Source organism: Pseudochaenichthys georgianus, unplaced genomic scaffold (assembly GCF_902827115.2).
Source record: "Pseudochaenichthys georgianus unplaced genomic scaffold, fPseGeo1.2 scaffold_556_arrow_ctg1, whole genome shotgun sequence".
Lineage (NCBI taxonomy): Eukaryota > Metazoa > Chordata > Actinopteri > Perciformes > Channichthyidae > Pseudochaenichthys > Pseudochaenichthys georgianus.
This window is the reverse complement of record NW_027263117.1, coordinates 71,512-99,494: the sequence shown is the minus strand read 5'-3', so window position 1 is coordinate 99,494 and position 27,983 is coordinate 71,512. Positions and strand designations below refer to the sequence as shown.

Here is a 27,983-nt window from a genome sequence, read left to right as displayed (position 1 = left end):
GTGATGGAGGGTGATGGAGGGTGATGGAGGCGAGGAAACCGCTGCAGTGCATTGTTATGCTGAGCACACACAGGAGAGGGAGACAGAGAGAGAATCCCCCATTTTAGCTCAACAACATTACGGCAGTGCAGAGATATCTACAACGACTCTCAGCAGCGCGCCATCGGCCCTGGCAACCCAATACACACTTAACACTTTGACCTCTCATTAATAATAATAATGCCTGTGGATGTTTTTTTCTCATTTCCGAATGATCCAGTCATTGTCAGTCTTAATATCTGTTTAGGTGAATGTAACGAAAGGCTGCCCATTAGAAAGGATATCTGGAAAGATATTTAGACATCTGTTGACATAATGCTAATAACGCCCTCCTCGCAGCTTTATTTAGTCCCTATCTATCTCCTCCAGGCATACTGACTTACTAACCGGATCTCTTCCGAGACACTGCACCGGAGCGAGAGAGAGAGGGAGAGAGAGAGAGAGAGAGAGCGAGAGAGTGAGAGAGAGAGGGAGGAGGGGAGAGAAGAGAGAAGCTGAGAGTCGCAGGAGGAAGAGGGAGAATGCTCGGTGTCCGGGTTACACTTCCACGCTTGTATCCAGGGCCTTTGTGAATACACCATGGGATGCATCGGCTCCAGGACACTGAGTAAGCCCCGCTTCTCTTCCCTCTCTCATTGCAGACTAGAACGGGGTTTGGTTGGGGGGGAGAAGGAGGATGAGGAGGAGGATGGGGGGTCTTGCGCGAGACTGTGTAAGGACCGGCTTTACATTTATACGTGTGTGTGTGTCTCAGGTGTTTGTTTTGTCTATCGGCGCAGTGTGTGAGCACAGAGACACAGGCAGAGGTGTCCGAGACAATGTGTGTTCAAATGTGTGTGTGGTTTGCCTCCCCCACCACCCTCCTTCCATCCCCTGATTTATGATGGTGTGTGTGTGTGTGTGTGTGTGTGTGTGTGTGTGTGTGTGTGTGTGTGTGTGTGTGTGTGTGTGTGTGTGTGTGTGTGTGTGTGTGTGTGTGTGTGTGTGTGTGTGTGTGTGTGTGTGTGTGTGTGTGTGTGTGTGTGTGTGTGTGTGTGTGTGTGTGTGTGTGTGTGTGTGTGTGTGTGTGTGTGTGAGGCAGAGCGGGATGGAGAGAGGGAAACGCTGTAATAGTGCTTATTTATAGAGCGGGGGGGAAGGGGGGGGAAAGGACACCAGGGAGAATGCCATTGTCAGGGGGGTCTGCACACTTTGTTGTTATTTGCATGGATGGATGGGGGATCAAAGAGACGAGCAGCATTTCAGGGCAGGGAGGAGGGGGAGACGGACTACGTGCAGGAGAGGGTGTGTGGGACTGTTGGGAGTTTTCATGTGAGAACCCCCTGAATAAACACACAGATGTCAAACTGCTGCAAGGTGGGGAACACTCGGAGGGGTTGTACGCGTGAAAGGACGTCAGTGTAGTTCACATATGTTGCAGTGCATAGCCAGGACGTCTTAGCGTGTCGCCGCACAGGTACACATACACACAGACTTCCTTTGCGTTGAGACATGAATGAAGCACTTAGCTCATCAGGCTCTGAAACACATCGAGCGCGTGTCTCCGAACACGTCCGACGCCACTCTGAGACGCGCATGACCTTAGCAGGGGTCATGGATGTCAAACACAGGTTACAGACGGCATCTCCACTGTGTGCATGTGCAGGAGCGTTTTCAATACATCTGGGATATATGCAAGCACACCTGAATACAGCAGGAGCGGCGTCTCAGTGTCGGATGGCAGAGCGGCAGAGTTCAGATGCTCTGTCAACACTCCGGTCCTGACAGGAGACCTCACGCAGCGCCGCGGGGAGACATGATGGCTTTGAAGAGGGCATAAACACGATTCATATGATTCTGACGCATATTTATAGACAACATTTCAATAAGGCTGCTCCGGTGCTAGTTTCAAGGCATTCATTCAAAGTATTCAAGGCTTTTATTGTCATAGTGTAGTCATGACAATGAGAATCTTAGGTCGCAGGCTCCTCGAACAGTGCAACACAATAACACAGATAAAAGAATAGAAATACTGCAAGAAGAGTAATTGGAATATTGATATATATATAAGTTACAAACAGATGAATGTTATGGATTCAAAAGCTCAGGTGTGTAACCGTCTAAATCAGGATACGTGATGTAGAGCTGTGAAAAAGGAGTATAACACACACGTGTCAATACCCCGCTGCGAGCACTGTAATCTGTGTGAACACAAAAGTCGTTACGAGAAGTGGCCCGTGTGCCGAGTCTCTCCAGTAAGCGGCGGGATGCGGAGCAGTCTGCAGGCGTGGTTGTGTTTACCCTGGATGGCTGTAGTGTGTGCTATTGATCGGCCTTCTCAACTGCAGTCCACTCTGCCAAGCGGAGATCAACAAGAGGAGCCGCATCTGTACGGGCGGGAGTAGCCCTGATGTGTGTGCCTGCCCTCCGGTAACTCTATCTCTCGCTGCTCCATCATATCTGATATCTGTGTGTACCCGAGCGATGCTGTCGTAGGGCAAGAGTTGTGTCTGTGTGGGGAGCAGCATGTCGAGGGACTACATTCTGCACGGTTTACTTACATGTTATGGAGCTCACAAGGGAAGTGAGACTAGGTCGGTCATGAGAGCTGTTTATGTTGGGCAATATATTCCCTAAAAAGTCATTGCGATACATAAAAAGATTGCGAATACAAGAAGTCACTTTTAGGCCACTGATATAACGATAGCGTAAAGGCACAATAATGCAAGGATAACCTTTTAAAGTGCAATGCAACTCTCTTTCTTCCGAATATTCAGGTATTGCAACAGGATTGTGATTTAAAAAGAATGTAAATAAAATATAGGCACACAAGAAGCAAATTGAAAAAAGTGTACTTTCAGGCTCTGTTATTAAAAATGCTTAAATTCTGTGCTGCCTTACGGTCTCTTAAGAGTGAACACATGGCTGTTTATTCCCGATAATTGTTGGTTAAAATGTAGCTGACATTCATGTAAACAAACAGGCATGTAAACACAACGGGCATAATGGAGGTTATCAAATATGATCAAGGTCACATCTGTAAGTACGTCAAGGTCGTTAATGTAATTATTGTGACGAGCTTCGGTGACGCAGAAGAAACTATAGTGCAATATTCTTAGTGATATTATCCCCGGTTAGAGTCAACACTTTACCATAAATACATCCTGTTGTTATGAGAGGTGGGCGGTACACATTCATTCAAACAGAAACCCCCACGCGTTAGAAGCTCCAGGCTGAAAAGCATTATCTTGCAGACCCTCATGCATGCAGGCAATGAGCTGAGTTGTTATTGTCATTCTGCGACACATGACAACATACCGCCATTTATGCATCAACACACAACATAAAAACATGAGGAAAAGAAAACAACACGGCGATGCATGTTTTCCCGCCGACAGCCGCAGCAGAAACACCAGTGAGATGTTCCCTCAGATCTGTACCTCCACACATGGGAGCGCTGCCTTCAGGGAGTTCTGCACCAAACAAGAAGTCTATTTTAAACAATACCGAGGCTGCTAAAAACCGAAAGGAGGCAGAATTCCCTGTGAGATAACTTTTCCCATGTCACCCAGTGAGGTCATGTTTCACCCCTGTCTGTCTGTTATTATCATATCCTTCATAAACAAGGACCATGCATAGAAATCAAGTCATCTCAAGAAGGGGAATGATTTATGCCAGATTTAGCTAGTAGCTCATTTCCATCTGCGGTCCCCGTGTACACACATAACAAACAGCAAACAATTACAACAGCGAGAAGCAAAACTCCAATGCTTGATGGCCGTAAAGGAGATTTAGCAGAGTCTGCCTTGGTGTGATGTTTCAGTCTGAGTTCAGCGCTGATCTTGAGGATCTGTTATCAGATTTTGTAGCGACGTGGGACGAGGCAGAAATGCTAAAGAGTCCACAACCATGGGCCGTTATCTGAATAGGGAGAACAACTTCATAGGTGCTGAGAGATGTTTAGGATCATGTTCAGGTTCATATGTATGTAGTTAGTGTCTCTACTGGGACATGTCTCCATGCTTTAATGTTCAAAAAGCTCTTTGTTTTTCTCATACTGCCTGTGCACCTCTTTTCACCCTCTGTTGTGATTGGTCAACCGCTTAGAGATGTCCCGCCCCTTAGCCTATCACGCACAATGTGTTGGAGCGCTAGCCAATACAATTGTGTGATGTCACTGTGTTATGCTAAGTCCTGCAGCGCTAACGCTTGGCCTGGGATGCCTGGATCAGCATTCTGTGAAGGTTATACTTGTTTTGTTTGTTTATTATTCCAAACCTTGTTGGAAAATGAGTGCTGACCAAGGCTGGGTTAAGTTTAAGTGAACCTTCAGTGGTTTAAAACAGGTTATTTGGCAAAAAAAAGGTTTAGTCTCAAATAATCTATTGAAAAATAAATTCCTCATCATTGAAGGTTATGTTTTAAACTGACGTTCTTACCGTGCTTTAGCCAAGCCGCCCTCAGCACCACGGTTCAGGTGGAGACACACTGGATGTCTGCATCCATCATCCCTTCAGAGCTAGAGGCCTCGAGGAGCACATTCTTCCTCACCTCATCAGCGAGGAAGAGGCAGTGAGATCTGCTGCAAAACAACCGCAGACAACTGTATTTTCGTCAGTGACGTGTGTGTGTGTGTGTGTGTGTGTGTGTGTGTGTGTGTGTGTGTGTGTGTGTGTGTGTGTGTGTGTGTGTGTGTGTGTGTGTGTGTGTGTGTGTGTGTGTGTGTGTGTGTGTGTGTGTGTGTGTGTGTGTGTGTGTGTGTGTGTGTGTGTGTGGTACACAGCTTGTGTATGCTTCATTTCCACAGATGCCAAACACAGTGTTAGTAATTCAGTCACAACACCATGGTCACATTTACAGATGTACTGCTGCACTGCGTTCACCTATCATTATGGCTGAAAGCTGCTCACACGATCATCTTTCTTCCAGTTATAGCCAGATCATACCTGAGAGTGCTGGAAACATTCATCTCTGTATAATGTAGGGCATAGTGTGCAGTGTGAAGATAAATGCGATGGGTCAGGCAGTAGTGGGGAAATTATATTATACATGTCGGACGTTATGACAACTCTCATCGCTCTGTTAGCGAAGTAAAGGGCCACTGCTGACACACCGCTCACTGATTCAGGCACTCAGGCAAGTTTATTTAGATAGCACTTTTCTGTACGTGACAATTCAAATTCAAATTAAAAGACTTTTTAGGAATAAATACATTAAAAACACATTATACAATTTTACAACAGACATTACAAAGCAAAGATAATAATATAATAAGAATAAACACCACAGGTAAACAATACATGTTTAAAAGGCACACTGTAGTTTGAATACAGCAGATTATGTGTGTGTGTGTGTGTGTGTGTGTGTGTGTGTGTGTGTGTGTGTGTGTGTGTGTGTGTGTGTGTGTGTGTGTGTGTGTGTGTTTTATGTGAATGTGTTTGTAGCAGAGTTTCTCATGCTGAAAGCTGGCATCAAATGTGCAGTTATATCAGGAATGATCTGATCAAATCACGAGCAGAAAGGAAATCTTTCTGCTCGTGATTTGATCAGATCATCTCCCAAGTTAGACTCTTCGATATAGGGTAGGTTAATGTTTATTAGCTTGTGTTCAGATATGATTTAAAACTTCATTTTTTTTTAAACAAAAAATATATATTTTTGTAGGAAATCTTTCAGAATGCTGCAACATTTAGAATTTGGTTTATGCCAAATTCTTAGGTGTGTTGGTGCATGACATAAAACAAGTTGTAGACTATAAAAAAAGATACAATTAAGGAGAAAAACAATACAAACATCTAAACATGAAAGCATGTCAAATATACCTGCATTAAAATTGAAGAGCTTTGAGGCTTTTAGAAGCGTTTCGTAGATAGATTGTCCCAAAGATATGCAAAGGTTCACAGTAAGTGCGTTTTCTACTGGAAAAAAGCTTTATTTTTGTTTCATACAGCTGTTTAACAATGAAAATCAAACAGTATCTCGGTTCAGAATATGTGTCTCCATGTACACTGAACAAAAATATAAATGCAACACTTTTGTTTTTGCTCCCATTTTTCATGAGATGAACTCAAAGATCTAAAACATATTCTATTTACACAACATAACTATTTCTCTCAAATATTGTTCACAAATCTGAAAAAATCTGTGATAGTGAGCACTTCACCTTTGCCGAGATAATCCATCCCACCTCACAGGTGTGGCATATCAAGATGCTGATTAGACAGCATGATTATTGCACAGGTGTGCCTTAGGCTGGCCACAATAAAAGGCCACTCTGAAACGTGCAGGTTTGCTTTATTGGGGGGGTCCGAAAACCAGTTAGTATCTGGTGTGAGGGGTAGGGTTAGGGTTAGGGTAATGTTGTGAATCGAGTGGCCCATGGTGGTGGTGGGGTTATGGTATGAGCAGGCGTATGTTATGGATGACGAACACAGGCCACTCGATTCACAACATTACCCTAACCCTAACCCTAATCCCACCCCTCACACCAGATACTGACCCCCCCAGACCCCCCCAATAAAGCAAAACTGCACGTTTCAGAGTGGCCTTCTATTGTGGCCAGCCTAAGGCACACCTGTGCAATAATCATGCTGTCTAATCAGCATCTTGATATGCCACACCTGTGAGGTGGGATGGATTATCTCGGCAAAGGAGAAGTGCTCACTATCACAGATTTTTTTAGATTTGTGAACAATATTTGAGAGAAATAGTTATTTTGTGTTTATAGAAAATGTTTTAGATCTTTGAGTTCATCTCATGAAAAATGGGAGCAAAAACAAAAGTGTTGCGTTTATATTTTTGTTCAGTGTGTGTGTTGTATGCATGAAACTGTGAATGGCCTCGTGTTTACATCCGCCTCCTATAGTGCCACGCTCCTGCTGCTATATTTATCTGCTCATATGTGGGCGGTAGAGTTGTGCAGAAATGGGCAACATTGTCCAAGAAATGTGCAAATGTTCAGTGCAGTTTCTATTTCTTAAGATAAAATAATAATTGTTGTTTTGTTTAGCTAATGTTATTGTTGACATGTATGTATGCATGGACCTGTGAATGACCTGGAGTTTATATCCGCCTCTCATATAATCGCGCCCTTGCTGCTATATTTATTTGCACATAAGTGGGTGTGAATATATTATTGAAACCACTGCTTCACCACTCTGATGGATAGATGTGCCTTTGTTGTGCACATACAGTAAGGGAAAACAATGATCTGGCTTCTCCCAAGTAGCCTACAGCAAAGCACATCCTGTAAGAAATGAAGAGGCCTTGATCCTGTCATTTTGTTATAGACTATTAGATGTGAGTTAATTCATTATACAGCAGCTAGTGTTAAGATATCATTACAAACTGGATAGCTTTTGTAGGAAATGTTTCAGAATAAGAATCACAATCTGGTTTTCTGCCAAGCTGGTCTCACATACAAGGTGCTTTTTATTGTATTGGTGCATAATACAAACATAGTAAGAGAAAATTAAATAAAAAATAAATATATATAACAGTTTTACAAAAATCGAAATATATAAAATAATAGATACAAGAAACGAAACAAATAGAAGAGAACAAGTATAACAAATATGAAAATTATTCCTGAATTTAAAATGGAAGAGCTGGGCAGATTTTATGTGCAAAATTGTCCCAAAGATTAGCAAAATGTGACCCTCGCTTTACACCCCACATGCCTTTACACACAAACAAGTGATGTGCCATTTTGCATCGAGCCTGTATACTGGAACATCTCGCAGACGGACGTAGAGAGGCTGATTGATTGTCTTCTGTCCAGGTTGGAAAAGCCTTGCACACATGAACACATCCAAGGTGAATGACTCAGTGATGTAGTGCCTCAGAGACAAGGGGGCCATTATGACCCTGACCCGTGTGTGTGTGTGTGTGTGTGTGTGTGTGTGTGTGTGTGTGTGTGTGTGTGTGTGTGTGTGTGTGTGTGTGTGTGTGTGTGTGTGTGTGTGTGTGTGTGTGTGTGTGTGTGTGTGTGTGTGTGTGTGTGTGCACCCAAGGCCTCACACAGCAAAGGGTCTTTACTTACAGATTTATGTGAGTGCCTCTGCGTCATATTCTCTACTGTGTGCTATTCATTTTTTGCCTTGTCGCTGGATACCAGGTTACAAGCCTGGATCATTCCTGGAGGGGGGATTGATTAAATGTGTGTGTGTGTGTGTGTGTGTGTGTGTGTGTGTGTGTGTGTGTGTGTGTGTGTGTGTGTGTGTGTGTGTGTGTGTGTGTGTGTGTGTGTGTGTGTGTGTGTGTGTGTGTGTGTGTGTGTGTGTGGTGTGTGTGTGTGTGTGTGTGTGTGTGTGTGTGTGTGTGTGTGTGTGTGTGTGTGTGTGTGTGTGTGTGTGTGTGTATGTGTGTGTGTATCATTTTCCGCCTGCAGATCAGAAGTAAGAGTCTTGTGTGTGGGCACATGATGGAAAGCTTTTCTGTAAACAAACTGACTCAGCCACAAAGTGTGTTATGAAATTGAAACATAATGCTGTGAAAGAGAGAAATGCATCTCCACAATTTGGTGTGTGTGTGTGTGTGTGTGTGTGTGTGTGTGTGTGTGTGTGTGTGTGGGTGTGTGTGTGGGTGTGTGTGGTTATGTGTGAGTGTGTGAATTTATGTGCATTTCTTGATGCACTCAGCGTTAGTGCACTTGTTGTCTCAGTGTTATCTGTAGCTATGCTAACCACTTAGGAGAAGAGGCCACGTCCTCAAAGACGCAAAGACTCCTTTGAATACCAAGGAGAGCGAAAATAAAGATATCAAATCAAATCAAGTTTTATTTATATGGCACATTTATAAACGATTTCTGGTCGAGCCAAAGTGCTGTACATATAATAAAAATAGCCTACAGTAGAGACACTTTACAGCAAATACAACAGCACACATTGTTCAGAATATCAGTATGAGAAAAACGACACCCTCTGTCCTTAGACCCTCTGTCCTTAGACCCTCTGTCCTTAGACCCTCTGTCCTTAGACCCTCACATCGTACAAGGAAACACTTCCAGAGAAAACCCACAGTTTAAAGGAACATGGGAGAAACCTCAGGGAGAGCAGCAGAGGAGAGATCCCTCTCCCAGGACGGACAGACGTGCAATAGATGCCGTGTGTAAATCTAAGAGATAATACATTTTACAGCATATAGACCGAATGTTAGGAAATGCATGTGTCTGAAATAAGAAGATGAATCCATGAGGATGTCAGCTACAAACAACGTGCAGTCTTCTGAAACTGGCTGAGCAGGTTTCATCCTTTCATCTATACCGAGTCGGATAGCAGCACTGTCTCCGTTTGTGGTCTTAATTGTCATTATATACTTAGCAGGCCATTGGGATGTTTACGGAAGTGATCCGGTTGATGGGCTGCGGCTCGCCGTGCAAAGATGCTGCAGATGTATGACATCAGTGCAAGGATGACATCAGTGCTGGAGATCTGCACAGGATTGCAGTCACATGCACATTAAGACTGGTGCGGGAATGAGTCCTAAAACTTGAAGATTAGTTAGCATTTTCGCACTTCCAGGTATCAAAGTCAATTTATTTTGTTGTATGTTTTTGGTTAGATGCCTGAAACACAAACTGACACGAGCCTAAGAGATGTCAAAAAATACGTCAGCAAATACCCCACTCGTTGCTGTCAGAGGATAATGTGTGTCATAAAAATGGCGGTTGTTAAATGGCTATGGTTAAATGTTAGTGGCTAAATGAGAACAGTGAACGTAATCCCTCCGAACATTAGCCTCCTTTAGCTTAGCGGTGGTGACATGAAGACCGTGATGTAATTCCTTTATATCCTAATGTTAGCTTTTTAATATTGGTGATGCCACCTGGTGTTAATATGTGGAGATTATCCTGCTGAACAAAAGCCTGTTAGTATCATAAACGTTTGCCACAGAGCTCATTTTTTAAGGAGTCAATGCAATGCTTACTTCCAGCATACTTGGCAACCTTGAGACCTCAGAAATCGGGAGCATTTCAAAACCACCGCGGGGGGGGGGGGGGGGGGGGACTGTGTCTGTATTAGATTAACATCTACACATGCCTATTGTAGTTGTAAGTGCACTGCCTTGCGCCCCTGAGCAGAGGGTAGAGTTGTTGATTCTTGTTCTGTTTTCTGTGACTATCTGCCTCACCCTCTCAGACTTTCAGTTGCGCACACTACTAAAGAGACGTGCTACCATGGAAACCAAACAATGGTGTAGCTGTATTAAAGTCCGAGTGGAAACAGTAAATCTGATTTAGTCAGAAATCGGGAGAAATGCGGGAGAAATATGACCCCGGGAGTCTCCCGCGAAAATCGGGAGGGTTGGCAAGTATGACTTCCAGGGTCGGCCTGCAAAAATATGCATCACTGCACCGGCGTAATAATGAGGCGTGTCAGGCCAGGGTCATGTGGACTTGGATTTGACACACTCCTTAATGAATGGCAGGAACCTGACTCTGTGCTCGGGTGCCTACATGTGTGTAGATCATGTCCTGAGACGCCCTTAGCTCAATTCTCCTCCACCACGCTCTCCCTACCATCTGGGCTCGGCTGTGTTCCTGCTGAACTCTGGAGCTCAGTATCCCGACATCTGCACGTCTCGCTGGGAGAGGGCTGCAATCCAATTCGGTGCCCCATCGTGGCAACCAGCCATCCTGCAGCTGTGGTGGTAAACAAGCACCCAGCCCCTCTGGTTCTTCTTCTAGTGCTGCCGGGCACAGAGAGACGGACGACTCTCAAATGCTTCCCACTTCAGCAGGAGCCGTCACGCCACTACAGTCAGAGCTGGAGTTGACACTGCAGCCGCTGCAGATCTTTGGTTGTTCGTTACGCATGGCTGCTCTGCTTCCTCTTTTTTGTGCCTTCTCCTCCATCTCCCTGCCCTCCCTGACTCCTTCCTCGCTTCCTCGCTCCTTCTCCTCGGCTGAGCTAAGCCTGTCTCCCCTATGACCGCAGGGGGAGATCCAGCTCTGCACCGCTGTATGTGCGGGGGAGGATGGAGCACGCCAGGGGAGGAAAAGCTGGCTCAGAGCTCCGGTCATGTGCTGTTGTTTGTTTCCTCAAGGAGGGATTCTGCCGGGCTTCTCAAGAGCAGAATAACGCTGCGCTGCTGCTGACAGCATCACCTACCCGGGTGCAGGAACACAGAGCACGCCACGACTTAAGACAGAGATCGTGGATAATGAGGACTGACCAATCCCCTACACAGAAACTCTGAGAACTGTAAACATCACATGTAGAAATCAAAACCCTCGTGGCTCACTTCACAAATAGCACTCGCTTTGATTTAATCTCACAAACACTAGATCATACATTCAGCGCCAGAAATACACACTGGACTTAATGTTTCTGGTCCATTGCTGCGTAAAGGCTGCAGGGCGACGCAGTGGCACTTTGTCGTGATGCAGTCCACTCTTGAGCCATATTGTGATTCATGTGGGGCGGGAGAGTGACTGCTAATCTGCTAATTGGCTAAATGAGGCTGAGGGATGCAGAGGAGAGAAACAGAGGGAGAGAAGTGTGTGTGTTATACTGTGTGTTGCTGTAGGCTTGATGTGTGTGTGTGGGTGTACATATATGTCCATGAATAGTTTGTGTTTGCAGGGCAGATTTTTAGCCCAGGTGGGGGAACAATCTGGGACACTTTCTCTCGCCCAGGCAGAAAAAGAGACATCTCTCCATCTAAATGATATCAGCCACTGGCGCCGCTCTACACTTTGCCACAAATCAAACACGCCACACTTATCCTCGTGAGGTCACGCAGAGTATGTTTCTAATAGAGAAAGTGGCACTTGCATTTTAACGGGTCGATCCAATGACAATGACAAGTCCTGATGCAAAGTAGTTCTATACATTTTGGCTAAACCGGAGTTTCGCTGCTTTACTTTTCAGGAATGTTTTGTTCACACTCACCTTGTCCCTTAACGTTTTATAGCAAGAAGATAAGGGGGACTGTTGACAGCTGCTGTTATTGCCTTCAAACGCAGTGAAACGCTCAGACTGTAAAAAACAATAACAATTGGCTGTGTGGCTGGCAGGGATTTTCCCTTGAATTGTGTATTTTAATCTCTCACAAGCTAGATAAACATGTTTCCAAAACAGCCGGAATTGATTTTTCCAGGAATAAATATTTTCAATACAAAACACCGACTTTTTTGTCACGAAAAAACGATTATTGAATACCATTTAAGAAAATGGCGAAAAAGTGGCCCAATTTAGAACATTCAGGTTTGGACCTGAAGGCAGTCAACTTGGCAGGCTCAATGATTTAATAATGAAAATAACTTACAGCTGAGTGAGCGTGAGGAAAAATAGAAATTCACAAGGAACCAGAGGGATGAGTGCTAGACTAATGGAGGGAAAGCAGACGGCCTGCCGCTGAAACACAGACTACACATGCAAGGGACTCATTAACTGATGAAACACAGGTGCTGGAAAACAGGCAGGAAAAATACAGGAAGTAAAACAGGACACAACACAAGAGAAGAGACATTTAAATAGGATTGAAAAAACCCTAGACAATGACAACAAGTGCAACATTTGCAACAGCTGCGACCTCGTATGCATAGGCACACACACACACACACACACACACACACACACACACACACACACACACACACACACACACACACACACACATACACACAACCTTACACACATTAAAGCCTACAGGGCGAAAACTGGGGGATATTTTAGCCATCAGCTAAAATACAATGTTTTCATTTTGTGTCTTTTACATGCAAAACTGAAAAGATATATGATTTGAAGATTTGTTTTAACATTTAACATTAAAATATGTCAAACTAATACAGTATTTTAAAAACATAGGGTCACCAACTGTTAAGAACTGCATCTCAATAACATTTTCAGACTTTATTTGGGAGTATTTGCTGTACTGTACTGTACTGTAGATGAAGCTCCAAAACATCACAAGCCTCAATGCCCACTAATTATAGTAGTTAAATAACATTTAGAGACTTTATTTGGGAGCCCTATGGGGATCAGTAAAGGTCCATCTTTATTTACTGTTCCGTACTAAAGCTAAATCTAAAGCATCTTTCACCAGACCCAAATGCCCCTTTTTGTAAGACAAGTTCTGGGTTGAGAGGATGTTTTCTAGCCTCCAAGTGGAGATACCCAGGTGATGTTTTAAAGGCTGTGCCACAAAACATTTGTGTTGTGTCCCTTTAAGGTAAATTCACCCTGGTAATGGACGACTAAACTATTTATACGTACAAGCACTTCATGTTCCTGCTGTGTATGTTCGGAGGTATTTAGGGAAACTATAAGAGGAATACACAAAGTAGGTTGAGGGAAACTAGGTCGAACTAAAGGGGAAATAAAACACACCTGGAAGTACGTCCTTGTAGATGAGAGACAATAGCACTTGTATCCTTACACGAGAGCATTGAAAAGAGAAAGTCCAAGTTTTTTTCCCTCACAGCATTAACTGTAGAAATGAAGCGAGGCGGTGCTGATTTGCAGCGGGCACTTTACTGTGTGAAGAGTGTCGATTTCTGAAATGAAGTCTGTCCCTCGTCTCCTGCCCTGGCAGTGATCTGCGACTGGACGGAGTTCAGAAGGAGGCTGATATCTGAGCGGAGCTGATGTGTGTGAATCACCGGGTCAGTGGGTCACATCGCTGGACATCCACTCAGCCAACAACTCTCTCTCTGTTTCCCTCAGAGCGGCCGAGGAACCGCTCACTATCACTGGTGTGTAGAGTAACCAGATTAACTCATAATAATAATAATACATTTCATTTATAAGCACACTTTCCATTTGAGTAAACAAAACTCAAAATGCTAGAGTAAAATGGTCGATACAAAACAACAACAAAACAAAAAAATATATATATATATTGAAGTGAACAACAGAATAAAAACAGTGGGTTTAGGCCGGCATGGCAACAAGTGGGGGTTTTAAAGATCTAGTTAAAAGCTAATCTAAAAAGATGCATTTTAAGGCCTTGTGCTTTAGTAAAACGTTGTAAAAGAAAGCAACCAATCAGATCTTGTTCTGGGTCTCTGGGTAGAATATCCTTCAACCAAGGTATTCTACATCCTTGATCGAATGCCCTGCTGTGTGTCTGGTCTACAGAAGGTCCAGTTGTGATAGACACGGTTCGCCACTGGTTTTCACTATAAGTACAACATATTTTTTGGACGGACACTATAATTTACAGTTTTTTACCATGTTCAATCTGAATTTTCTTTAAAATAAAAAACATCTATATAGATTCTGACTTTTCTACATACAACTCACAGGTTTATCATTACTTTGAGAGAAAAGATTATTAATGTAACCCTTTTAGAATGGAAGATATGGTCATTTGTTCTGGGAATGTCATTTTCGAGCCTGAAACCTGAAAAACAGGCTCGGGGCTTAACAGGTTAATTAAAAGAAGTGGAGTAGCATTACATGGAAATACTCAAGTATGACACAATAGTGCTTTAGTGTAGTACTTGAGTAAATGTACTTAGTTACTTCCCACCACTGCATATATATATGTCAAATGCAGCTGTGGAAAAAACCCTTATTGGCTCACACACTTACACACACACTTACACACACTTACACACACACACACATACCATGTATACATCACTTCAGGGGACATTACATTGACTATGCATTTCCTGGAGACTTATCCTAACCTTAACCATAACCAACACATGCCTAACCCTTAACATTATCCTTACCCTAACCCTAACCATACGCTCTTCCATAACCTAACCAAGTCTTCACCCTAAAATGAATGATTACCCTCATGGGGACCTCCAATGTGTCCCCATTAGGTCCCCACACGTGACTGTGTAAACAGATTTAGGTCCCCACAAGTATAGTACTGCTAGGCCACACACACACACACACACACACACACACACACACACACACACACACACACACACACACACACACACACACACACACACACACACACACACACACACACACACACACACACACACACACACACACACACACACACACACACACACACACACACACACACTCAGTGCTGATACAGGAGCCCCTCTGAGAGTTGCTCACAGACCCTCAGATACAGAGAGCAGGCACCTAGGGACCAGAGCTGTGTTTAAACTCCATTACCAGTACCCTCTCTGTAATTAAACCAATGTTTTAATTAGGATTTGGACAGCCAGGAAGGAGGAGGGATAATAACGTTCATTTTATCCAACAGAGAGCGTGATCTGCCACGGACTCCTCTATAGTGCTTCATCACCTGAAACGCAGGTGTGATTTACAGGTGGAGGAGGTTCACTAGAGGAAGAGAGACTTCGGCAGAAAGAGTCTAGACACGAGGAGAGCCTGCAGGTGGTCAGCTGACGTATTGGGAGTTAGAATTAAAGTGGCTAATAGAGACTTATCCCTCTTATTTACATCTGATTATTCGCCATGATGGAGTTAACTTGTATGTTAATGTAGGCCTTGTAACTGATTCAATAGCACTTACTATGGTATGATCTTGTTTGAAGCGAATATAGAGGTTATGTATTGATTTCGAATCGTTGGTCTGTCAGCAGAGAAACTTGTTTGAAGGTTAGCGTTGGTGTAAACACAGTACATTTTTCAGGCGAATCCAAATTATTATGTGGTTTGGTTTTGTCTCCTTTCCTCTTGTCTTGAATCCTTTCCTCTCATCTCCTCTCATACTTTGTCCTCTCATTTCCAATTTATTTTTTCAGTTTGTTTGTCAGCAGGACAATGGGGGAAAAACACTCTCCAGATTTGCTGTGCACTTGTTTTGAGGGTGTAGCATTGGCTTGGACATTTTTAGAGCGGATCCCAATCAGTGGGTTTACACACACATGATCTTTAGAAATCGTGATTCGACCTTGGTGGAGGTCGTTTTGTTTCCTCCCCTCTAGTCTGATTTCCCCTCCCCCTAACTGGTGTCCTATCTTCTACCCTTGTATCCTCTCCTCTCGTCTTTTATCCTTTCCTCTCATCTCCTCTTGTATTTTGTCCTCTCTTTTCCGATGTACTTTTTCACTTTGTTTGTCTGTCAGCAGGACAATGGGGAAACACGTTTACCAGATTTTTTATAAAACTTGTTTTCAAGGGACAAAATACATTTGCGGAGTGGATGCAAATCATTGGATGGATACACTTCTACTTCAGAGATGGGGCATTTGGCCTTGCCTGAGGTCTGCCCTCTCTGACTGCTCTTTAGTTGATTTATTGATGAGGACTGCGGTAAAAGTGTGTTACAAGCAAACACTCTATATGGTTACCAGTCAACAATTTAGATATGCAGGAAATCACAACCGAATTGAGTTCAAGGCTTTCATTTTGTAAATAAGTAGCTCCCAATTAATCATTTGGTTTTCCTTTGGCAGACATTTTTTGCAGAAACCTTGACTACACAAGCTTACAAAACATTACAGATACTTCAAAGCTGAAAACCTTGTTCTAAAAATAGTTGTCTAATAGTGTTGTCTGCAGACAGAAATGGCATCGCACTTTGTTAGAAAGCACCGGATCATGGTGGCTTAATGAGTTCCTGAGCTCCTTATGAAATCATTGTTTATGATGGAGACATTTGTAGAAGACATTCATGGAAAAACCTTTCAGGTCGCTGAAACGATATTAAATTATTGTCTCCGTGTTTTAACTGTATTTTAATGGTTTAGTTATTTATGTAATGTTATGTTTTAATAGTGTTACCGTGGTTGATTTGATGAACTTGTATCAGCTGCATCCAGCCGCTCTATATACATCATTGTTAAGAGAAGGGATAATACTTGTGTGTAATTGTTGATCTTGAAATTAAGGGTGTTTAAAATGTGTTTTTCAACATAAAGGCGGGAAAAAATGATGAATGAACGGACTTTGTGTGAAAGGGAAAGTGATTCGCCGGAGAGGAATAAATGCAACTGAAGAAAAAATATCTCCTTCATTGAACTTTTGGCAAAGTTTTGTATGAATGATTTGTTAAAGAACACGGTTGTCTTGTAAAAAGGTCTATATCTTTGTCTGTCTTTAACGCTTAACCCTCGTGTTGTGTTCGAAAGCTGTTACCGTTCATGGTGTTCGCGGGTACATTTTGACCCGTGATTTATCTCAGTCCAAAACACTCAAAAAAAATGACTATCATCCAATATTGTTTTAACTACATCATAACTAACTTATAATACATTCATAACCGTACAACCCTGCTGTAATTTAATGTTATGGCCCAAAACACATCACACCACGTATTGCACACGTGTATATGTGAGTTCAGGTTCAAGTGTTAGTGTACTCTTTGAGAAAGGTCGAGTTCCCGTGGGGGGAGGGGTGCAGAGGGAGACCAGGTGCATGTGGCGAGTTATTGTTACAGTGGATGAAGGGGGAGGGGCGTCTAAAGGCAAAGATGAATGTTGATTGGGCCAAATTTGATCCAGAGTCACCCAAAACTGGGTCTCCCCAGACCCCAACACCAAATTATACACTTCTTTTTAGAGACCTTCAGACTTGGCTAAATGGTCCAAACCCGTAGTGTTTATAGCTGCTGTGGAGGATATCATGAAGCCTTGTTCCGATAAAAAAAAACTAGAGCGTACTTATTATATCATTTTAACTTGAAACGGGTCACGGGAGACCCGAACACAGCATAACGGTTAAAGCAACTCTTGTCAAGCAAACCTGTCAGAGATACAATACGCTGAATGGCTGTGGAGTTGGAAACACGTTCACTCTTTCTGAAATGCAGTGTTGGATATGTTTCTGTGTTGTGATGGTTCAGTATAATACGTGAATTCTCTCAATTCGATATGTATGAATGGTATATAATATCTGGGCCCCTGTTCTCAAGCTTCCTATAGGTTACTGTGCTGTCCAGGGCCGGCCCTGACCAATTTGCCGCCCTAGGCAAGATTTTAGCTGGCGCCCCCCCCCCCCCCCAAAATGCAGACACTCACTATGATTCGCAGGTGCATGGTTGTGGCATGACCACAAAAACAAAGATATTGACACAAGATGTGTGCAACTGTATTTAGTTTCCTATCCATTTGAACATGATTTAAGTGGGGGGGGGGGGGGGGTACTCTAGGGGGGGTCCGGGGGCATGCAAATAAAAAAAAAATTTTTTTTAAAAATTCAAATTTTTTTTTTTTCCATTTTCGGCGCCCCCTATGGGTTGATGCGCCCTTAGCATTCGCCTATATTGCCTATGCCGAGGGCCGGCCCTGGTGCTGTCTCACTTCACATGTCTCCATTATGTCTCATGTTTGTACCTGTTTCTTTATCCAACTTAAATAAAGGAATGATTAAATAACATGATTTGATTGAGTAATATTAATGTATCTCCTCCCCCTTCTCTTCCCCCTCCTCTCAGCGGGAGATGGCGTGCCGGTCCAGAAGGACGGGGAGCAGGTAAGTGTCATACTGACTCTCTGAGGAGCCAACATGGCCGCTGATTTGAACCAGTCTCCCTGCAGCTACATGCTGAGCAGCAGCTCTCTGTAACTCGAGCTGCCAGTGCTTGTGCTAGTAGATTAAGTGAAGTAGTCACACATCATATCAATGTCAGTCGCTTGACTTCCCCTACACCTCCCTAAATGAGGGGGGGTGTAGGGGAACAGTCTCTGGTTCTGTTGGCTCGTTGTTTGATGTCTGTTGGATAGTCGCAAAAAAAGCAAAAGGCATCAGTCTCCTTCTACAACTTTGTACACATCATCCCTATATCTTTTTTATCCTCCTCTCCACTCGACTTCTCCTCTTCTCTCCTCTCTTGTCATTTCCTCTTGCCTTGTCTCCTCTCATCTTGTCTAGCCTTGTATCGTTCCCTTGGTCTTGTTTTGTGTCCTCCCCTTTCCTCTAATTTTGTCTTGATTTCTATCCTTTCCTCTCCCCTCATTCCTTGTCTTCTCTCCTCTCGTGTCCTCTTCTCTCTTCTTGTCTTGTATCTTCTTGTCTTGCCTTGTGTCCTTTCCTCCCCTCTCGTCTTGTATCATCCGTTTTACTCTCATCCTCTCCTTTCCTCTCCTCTCTTATAAAAATCTCCTCTTGTCTTTTGTACTCTCTTCTCTACTTGCCTCCTTTATAACTTGTATCCTCTCCTCTCAACGCATCTCCCCTCCTGTCCTTTCCTTTTGTCTTGTGTCCTCTACTCCTCTACTCTCGTCTTGTATCCTCTTCTCATATCTCCTCTTGTCTTATCCCCTCCTGCTCTATCTTCCTATCCTTTCCTCTCCTTCCTCTCCTCTCATCTTGTGTCCTCACCTTTTCTCTCGTCTCGTCATCTATCTTTTCCTTTCCTTTCCTCTCGCCTTGTATCCTCTTTTCTTCTCACGTCCTAAATTGTCTTCTTTCCTCTCCTCTTGTGTCCTCACCTTTCCACTCATCTAGTGATCTATCTTTACTTTTCCTTTCCTTTCTTCTCGCCTTGTATCCACTTCTCATGTCCTGAATCGTCTCCTTTCCTCTCCTTCCTCTCCTCTTATCTTGTGTCCTCACCTTTCCTCTCGTCTCGTCATCTATCTTTTCCTTTCCTTTCCTGTTGCCTATCCTCTTTTCTTCTCATGTCCTAAATCGTCTCCCTTTCTCTCCTCTCCTCTTGTGTCCTCACCTTTCCTCTCATCTAGTAATCTATCTTTCCTTTCCTTTCCTCTCGCCTTGTATCCTCTTCTCTTCCCATGTCCTGAATCCTCTCCTCTCCTCTCCTCTCCTCTCCTCTCCTCTCCTCTCCTCTCTTCTCTTCTTGGCTGCTTCACTGATCCCATGCTGTATATCTGACCCCCTGGGAGAGGACACAGGAGAGGAAACCATTTTGGACTAAATCTAGAGAACTCCACTTTTTCACCAAATGCACTGTGGATTTATTCCATTATTTATTTATGCATTGTGCCCAAGATTGCCCTTCGACACACACACACACACACACACACACACACACACACACACACACACACACACACACACACACACACACACACACACACACACACACACACACACACACACACACACACACACACACACACACCACACACACACACACACACACACACACACACACACACACACACACACACACACACACACACACACACACACACACACACACACCATGTATACATCACTTCAGGGGACATTACATTGACTTACATGCATTTCCTGGAGACTTATCCTAACCCTAACCCTACACACACACCCATACATAGACACACACACACCCCTCCCTTTCCTCCTCATAGCCCCAGTCCCCTGTCTTTACGCAGCATCAGATAAAGTTCAACACATCTCTCTCACTCGCGCTGGATTTCCTGCTGGCTCTTCAGTGTTTCTGGCAGCACGTGTAAGCCGAGAGGACGCTCATCCCTCCGCAGCGTTTTCACTCTGCTAAACATAACGAAGCAAATAAACTGATCCCTGTTTAATCCCCCCCCCCTTCTCCCTCTCATTCCGGTCCTTGACTCTTGCCTTCCTCCTCCCTGGAAAATCCTGTGTATCCGTCTCCCTGTCTCTTCATTTCTCTGCATGTCCGATGTTCAACCCCCTCCTCTTTTTCTTCGTCTTCTCCCCATCCCCCCCGTGCATGTATCTGTCTTTCCTTCTCCTTCTTTCCCCATCCCTCCCTTCCTCCTATATTTCTCTTCCTCAGCATGGACCTTCAGAATTGTCATGGGAAGGAATCAATGTAAGTGTTGTGACCTCATTCCCTCACTCTTCCTCCTATATTTATATGTTTCTCTCACCTGTTTTGATTTAACTCACCCTGACCTCTTTCACCCTCCCCCCTCTCTTCCACCTCGGCCTTTACAGTCGATCTCTTCCAGGTTTTAGTCGTGGCACAATCAGAATTGGTGCAGGGTAAAATAAAAAAAAAGTTGGATTTGGAGATTTTGTATTAACCCAACATCTCCATCACTTCTCTCCACTCACCCTTCCTGAAACACACACCGTCTCGACGTCTTTGTGTGCCCCGTCACACTTCCCATACTATCCTTTCCTGCCCGCTTTTTCCCCCCTTCCTCCATTCCTCTGTCTTCTCCCCCTCCAGCTGTCCATGGAAGACACCACGTCGATCCTGCCTCGGCTCAAGAGGAACTCTAATGCGTACGGCATCGGGGCTCTGGCTAATGCTTCTCTGTCAGGTGTGTCAGGTGTGTGTCTGTGCTGTAAACGGGTAAACGACCCCATGTTGGCTCGGCTGGAGCCAGCATGGTACCCGAAAATGGGTTCCCCTGAATCACTTCCTCTTCACACCGTAATAACACTCGTCAATGACCACCTCCTGAGTCATTGATGGAATTAAATCAGCCTTAAAAACACACACACAGTGCATCCTCATACAGCGTGTTGCTCTAAGACAAGGTGAGTGGGAAGTGTAGCTCTTTTTGTTAAGTGGCTGTGAAACAAACTGTGTAGTGTTAGTACACTGAAGGAACTGAGACGTTGACTTTAATATATCACTGTATTAGGTTAGTTAAAAGCAATCATTTTAAGTTGAACCTATTTAACATTATTGCTCTCAACTAACCTAATACATTTATTTGAAATGTGTTGACGTACTACATAGTCCAATGGAGGCGTTTCAGGCAGGGAGGAGAGGAGTCCTGTTGGAGAGAAAATCACAGGGACTTACAGACCATTTAAATGCACAACAAACGATATAACACACGACAGGAAAAGGAAAACACCAACAGACATAGAAGGGCCTCTTTAAGTTAATTGTCTTGTGTTTATTGAGTTCTGTTGATGTTAAGTGTTATCAATCACATAGTTAAGTGTGTCTCTGTGAACTGGGACGGGGGTTAGTTTTGTTTTTTAGCTGGGGAAGCACATTGTGTTACCTTATGCTAAGTGATATATATACATCAAGTTTAATTGATTAAAACAACACACCTCACACACACAGTGCGTCCTCATCCAGCGTGTTGCTCTAAGACAATGAGTGGGAAGTGTAGCTCTTCATGTTCAGTGGTTCTGAAACTGTGTAGTGTTAGGCTGCAGCCACACGAGGACGATAACGCAAACGGACCGAAATCGATATCAAAAAAGTCTTCCGTCCACACGCAACAGGCACCAGAAACGTTTCCGTTCAAAAGACCGCTCAAAAGACCGTTCGAAAGCGCTGGAGACGCTGTAGTACATATGCCGGGCCTGTAAGTGGCGCTGTACTCCTGCCACAAAAGCAGCGAAAAAGACTTCCCGCGCATGGTTGCCCTTCTGTTTATTCTCCGCTGTGGACACTCTGGCTCTTTTTCTCCCTCCCCGAGGCAAGCGTTTGCTCCTGCTGTAAATCTCTCCGGTAGTCCACCAGCAGATGACAAACACGCACCTCTCCGCCTCTTCCAAGGGACGAGGGGACCGTGTCAACATGTCCGTTAAAGTTGAAATCTTCTGGACAAAATTAGAAAAGTGCCGGTCAGAGGTCTTCTTTGTTATTTATTGAGCTTTAAAACAAAAGAATAACGACTCTATATAACAATATAAGAATAATACATGAAGCCTCTCTTTTCCTCCCCCTCTTCTGAGAGCCCAGCAGCTGATCTCCGAGCAGCAGAGGTGGGGAGAGGCGGGGCTATTGCTTCAACGTTATCAGGACATGATCGTATAGGCGTAAACACAGAGCCGTTTGCCCCCCCAGAGCGTTTCATTCGCAGATCTACCCACCTTGGGACCCGTTATCGTGTTCTGCGTTTCCATGTCGGCCTCGTGTGGCCGAACCGTCTATCTGATAGAGAACTGTAGCAGATACGACCGTTATCGTCCTCGTGTGGCCGGGGCTTTAGTGTGGATGGTTTGTGTTGAACAGAGTTCAGTGCAGCTGGTGTGGTCCAGATGTGTCCTTTCATTCATTCATAAATCTCATCGTCAAAGAGCCCAGGGATGTACAGTCCTGTGTTGGTCACATGAAATATGGAGTGAGGCCATTATGCGGCCATCAGGGTTAGGGTGAGGGTGAGTCCTCCTCACACAGACAGCAGAGTGCTTCTGTTTACCCAGCGCAGATTAGCAGAGGTGTGAAAGATGTTATGTCAACAAGCCGACCTCTCATTACTCATGCCATACAACCACCTCACCCTAATTAACCTATTCCATCCCATGATGCACCTCTTTCAGACAGGACACATCCATTCTCCTGCCTTTACTCCATCAGACAATGGTGTCGTCTCATTACAAACATGCTATCATCCCCTCAGCACATCTGCATTGAGCTATTCTCCTCAGCCATGTTCATGAAGACGCTCTTTAAAATACTGAGAAGCTAGGTCGGACTAAACTATATTTTTCTTAAATTGAAATACCAATATAGGTTATTTTACATTTTTGTTTTCATTATTATCTGGTAATTCAATATAAATATATATGAAATAACCAAATAGTAAGGCCTATGTTCGGTTCTCCTGTGAGAAGGAATTACTCTACAAATGAAAGGTATTTTCACAATAACAAAATGGATTGAATTGCAGGTTTTAGGTAAAGTTATTGAGAACAAATAAATAAATATTGCCGATGCCAATACATCCATGCACAGACACAGTAAGCAGGTAGGGGAAATAGTTTCATTCGATTTTTACAACAACATTTGAGTTATTGTGTTCTTTTTATGATCAAATCAGGCAACGTAATCGTGTAATGCGATCAAAATATCGTGTAACACAAAATCGTTCCTTTACTATTTCCCAATATTCAATTATTTACATTCTTATCTTCAAAAACAAGTAAATGAAATGCGACCGAACTCTATTTATACACATTTACACACAATCAGCTTCTAAGGTAATTAACAATCTTACAGTAATAATATAATTAAACAAAACTGCATTATGTTTGAGGACCACACTGTTTATCCTCCACACAGTTTAGGCTGATCCTGCTGGGCATCCATAGTTTCATCATTCTTCACAACATCCCCGAACAAACACAATAAAATACTTGATAATAACATATCTATCTTATGTCTGTTCCTCCCCTCTCTTCCTCCACTCTTCTTCTATCCCTCCTTTCCTCCCCCACCAGGTGTGAGCCGCACGATGAAGGAGCGAGTGACGAAGCCCACCGGCATGGCGCAGGGTCGCGTGGCTCACATGATCGAGTGGCAGAACTGGGGCATGTCGACGGTGGGACCAGGAGGCGTGCCGCTGCCCCCGGATCACCACCGAGGAGCGGGAGAAGGAGCGGCGGATGGAGAGCGACGCCTACAGCGACCTGAGTGAAGGAGAGAAGGAGGCGCGCTTCACTGCAGGTCAGAAACTCACAAAGAGCCCGTTCACCCACATTTTAAAGGGGCCATAGTCTGCTCATGTTCAGGTTCATATCAGTATGTATTGTGTCTACTGGGACATGTCTCTATGCTTTAATGTTCAAAAAGCTCTTTATTTTTCTCATACTGCCTGAGAAACCACACATCCCAGTCTGCTCTGATTGGTTAGCTCGCCGGCCCTATTGTGATTGGTCCACCGCTTAGAGATGTCCCGCCCCTATCACGTACAGTGTGTTGAGAGTGGCTGGCCAATAGAAAAGAGAGTGTTACATAGAGTCCAAGTATTTGGGTGAGTAACTCCTTCTGGAGGAAACACAGGAATTGTAGCTTTTGCAGACCATTTACATGCACTGAAATGTAACACACTACAGCAGAGGGAAACCCCCCCAAAAAGCACCAATAAGGGCCTCTTTAACATACAGTACTACTATATGTTTTTCAAAGCTCTTAATGGTCCAAGTCCTAGCTATTTATCCAATTTGCTTTTGACCTATGAACCCTCATTGATCAGCATATTGCTTTCCCCTCACTTTGTAAGATTGATGTATGCCACTTAATGCTGGTTTGTCCTCTGCTGCCCTCAGGGATCCTGCAGCAGTTTGCAGTCACCGAGGCAACGCTCATAGCCTGGGGCTCGATGGACGGAGAGAGCACGCGGTCGGGATCAATGATGGGCAGCGTGGCCCGTCTGAGCGAGGTCAACCAGGAGAGCATCAGCAGTCGAGGTAAAGGACTACAAAGAACTACAAATATGGCCGTGGATGCATCTTAAAGTGCATGGCCTGTCTTTCAGAACAATCTTTACATTACTATTAACATTATCACAGGTTCATAAAGACAAGACAGACTCCAACAAATCAAATGGTCATGCCCGACCTGACTGGCACCCCGGCAACTTAACGTGATTCACTGCAATGTATTGTTTACTTTATGTTCATCTTTGTATTCATTTTATTATATTTACTATGTTTTTAAAGTAGCATAAAGTGGATATACTCCAGGGAAGTAGCTCAAAACTTGGGTGTGTAATTAAATGTACAAACTCACTCTGCAGCGCTGGCTTTGAATGAAAAAGGCAGCTTGCATGTGTGGTGTTGCTCAGTAATGAGAACACGCTGTTCGTCTCCTCTCCGCGCTGGAGGGTAGCTCATTATTAATTCCACATTTTCCATCATGGTCGGTTGAAGGGTAAACCTGGATAACTCATGATTTGGACATTTTGATTTCAGAGGCAGTGACCAAAGTGGTTCTCAGTGGTGAGACAAAGTTCTCAGACGATTATAATGACTGCTTTGCTATAATCCGGTTTACATGCAGGACTTTTACCAGTAACACGGGTCTGAATACGTTGTCCAGCACTGCCGGAACTCTCCCTCACGTGTTCCTGGCACCAACACCTCCAGCAGCACCTTTAATAGCCACTCCTGCCCTTTATTTCCTTCCAGATCAGATCTTGCACCACTCCTCAGCGGATGTGTGGCCCCACACTTACGTCTCCCAGGGCCACTACTGCCTCTCCTCGTCCGACGCCTGGGAGCCCATGAACAAAGACTCCTCCGGCGTGATGTCCTCCCCGGCCGGCTCCTACGTCCTCGGGCCTGAGGGCTACGAGGGCCAGGCGGCGGGGTGCTTCCTGTCGCAGCAGCAACAGCAGCAGCTGACGCTCCAGCAGCAGAACCAGCTGCAGCAGCTGCAGCAGATCCAGCAGATCCAGAGCTACCAGCAGCAGCAGCTGCTGCAGTACCAGCAGCAGCAGGTGGAGTAACCTTCTGTGGGCGTAGCCTGAATAGAGGGTAATGGAGGTGGGTGGAGTGAGGAAATGCAGTGTGTGATAGTATGTTTACTGACTCTCAAAGTCACTCTAATAATGCATGAACCCGAGCAGTCCAAAGAAACAGGAAGTCACGTAAAACCCAGCAGCTCTAGAGCCCACTCTGTCCCGTTGGCGGAGATCGGGTGTTTGTTAGGTTGTGTGTGAATCCAGGAAGTGAGTGCGTATATGTGATTGCAGCGGATTTACAATACTTCCATAACCACCTAGATAATCTAAAAATATTACTTAGCTAAAGAAAAATGTTGGTTTTCATGTTTGGAGGGAAATAAAAAAGAACTTGATTTTAAGTAAATGTATAAAAATGTCATTTCCAAAATTAGAAATGAACTCAGATGTAACTGAGACTTCTAAAAGGAGAATAATATTTTTCCACCAAAAATAAATAATTATAGGGAACAAAGGTTGATTTGTCAACAATTAAATATAATCATTATTAAGATTATCTCATGCTTAATGCCAAAATGTAAAATGTGTCTACAAGCAAACTCTTTGTTTTTGTTGTTTGTTGATTTTAGTTGTGTAAGCATATCCATGGACTCTTAAGTAAACAAATGTTTGGAAGAAGGTCAAAGATTGTTTCTTTAATAAAGTTAAGAAAAATACAGTACAGAGAATCTATTATCCTTTATTTAACCAGGTGAAAGTCTCATTGAGATTAAAATCTATTTTTCAAGAGCGACCTGAATAATAAGTGAAGTATTATTAACTCTCCTTTTCAGACACTATAGGAAACAATCCAAAACATTACATTTGACTTTAAACTGCAAGTCGGCGCCAAGAAAAGACACTACTCTCTTCTCTGCACAAAGAAGCAGAATTGATTTCTCTCACTGTTAGGAAAATATCACTCGACGTCGGTTTGAGAATCAATGATCAGGCAGCAGAGTTCAATCACACACATGAGGTATGCTGCTCAAAGGAACAGGAAGTAACATCAAGATTATAGTCTAAGTGCAGTCCCACACATAGTCGTAAATCGGTTTCGTGTCGGCAGGTATTCCCATTTACGATGATGTTGCTCTTTGCCCCCTCAAAGGGTGGAAGACAAGAGTCGATGTCTTCCAGTCTGCAGATAAACAAAGTGAATCATGCCCTGCCTCCTTCTGTCTAGAGGCAGCTGCAGGTCATACAACAGTTTGGTAGATTGTATAGCAGCACCTTCCATGCACAAAGCAGCCCAAAGCGCTTTACAGAAAACAAAACAACAATATAAAAATAATATTAAAATGAATACAGAACAAGATAAAACATCTACAGTGATAATATGTTAAAATAAAACAATTTTAAAAATAAATAAAAGCAACACAGAGAAAAAAGATAACATAGGAATACGAAAGTATCTTCCCGAACACACACATTCAGAAACTGTGAACACCTTTCTGTTCTGCCTCCTGATCTGTCCCTCCCCCCCTCTCCCCCCCCCCCCCCCCAGTCTCTGGAGCAGCGGCTGCACAGCGCCAACCAATCTTTGCAAGCTACGCCCAACAGCACCATCCACAGCCTGGTGCACCCGGCCCGCCCCCCGCTGGTGGACCTGTGGAACAGCATGGAGACCTACCCCACGGAGAGTGGGGGCTTCATGGGGTGGCGGTGATGGTGGAGCCCAGCCTGTGTGTCCCGTCTGGGGAGGACATGGGGACGGAGCACTCCCCCCTCCTGGAGCAGCAGAGAGGAGGAGGAGGATGAAGAGGAGGAGGAGGAGGTCCAGGTGAGGGGAACACATGCTCAGAATACATATGATTTAGGATCTGCGCTAGACAAGTATGATGCTAACAACTGGGGAGATTATAATGAGGTATGACCATTAACATTCACTATTTTTGTCTTTCTTTCATATTTCCTTTCTATGTATAAACGGTGGATACAGCTGAAAGACACATTGAAAAAACAGTGGGCAATAGTATGAATATGTTGGTATAAGATGCTA

The 27,983-nt window shown here is 44.0% G+C and overlaps 1 protein-coding gene across 1 annotated transcript; it reads left to right on the top strand.

The window, feature by feature from the left end:
- The first annotated feature begins 435 nt into the window (after positions 1-435).
- Positions 436-27,759, top strand: fam131bb (family with sequence similarity 131 member Bb). The gene is given in 9 exon segments (XM_034079182.2): positions 436-646; positions 18,346-18,383; positions 21,013-21,115; positions 23,979-24,103; positions 24,105-24,204; positions 24,807-24,947; positions 25,668-25,978; positions 27,489-27,644; positions 27,647-27,759. Coding segments are annotated over 9 exon segments (1,098 nt in total). The 5' UTR covers positions 436-618; the 3' UTR covers positions 27,743-27,759.
- Positions 27,760-27,983: the final 224 nt, after the last annotated feature.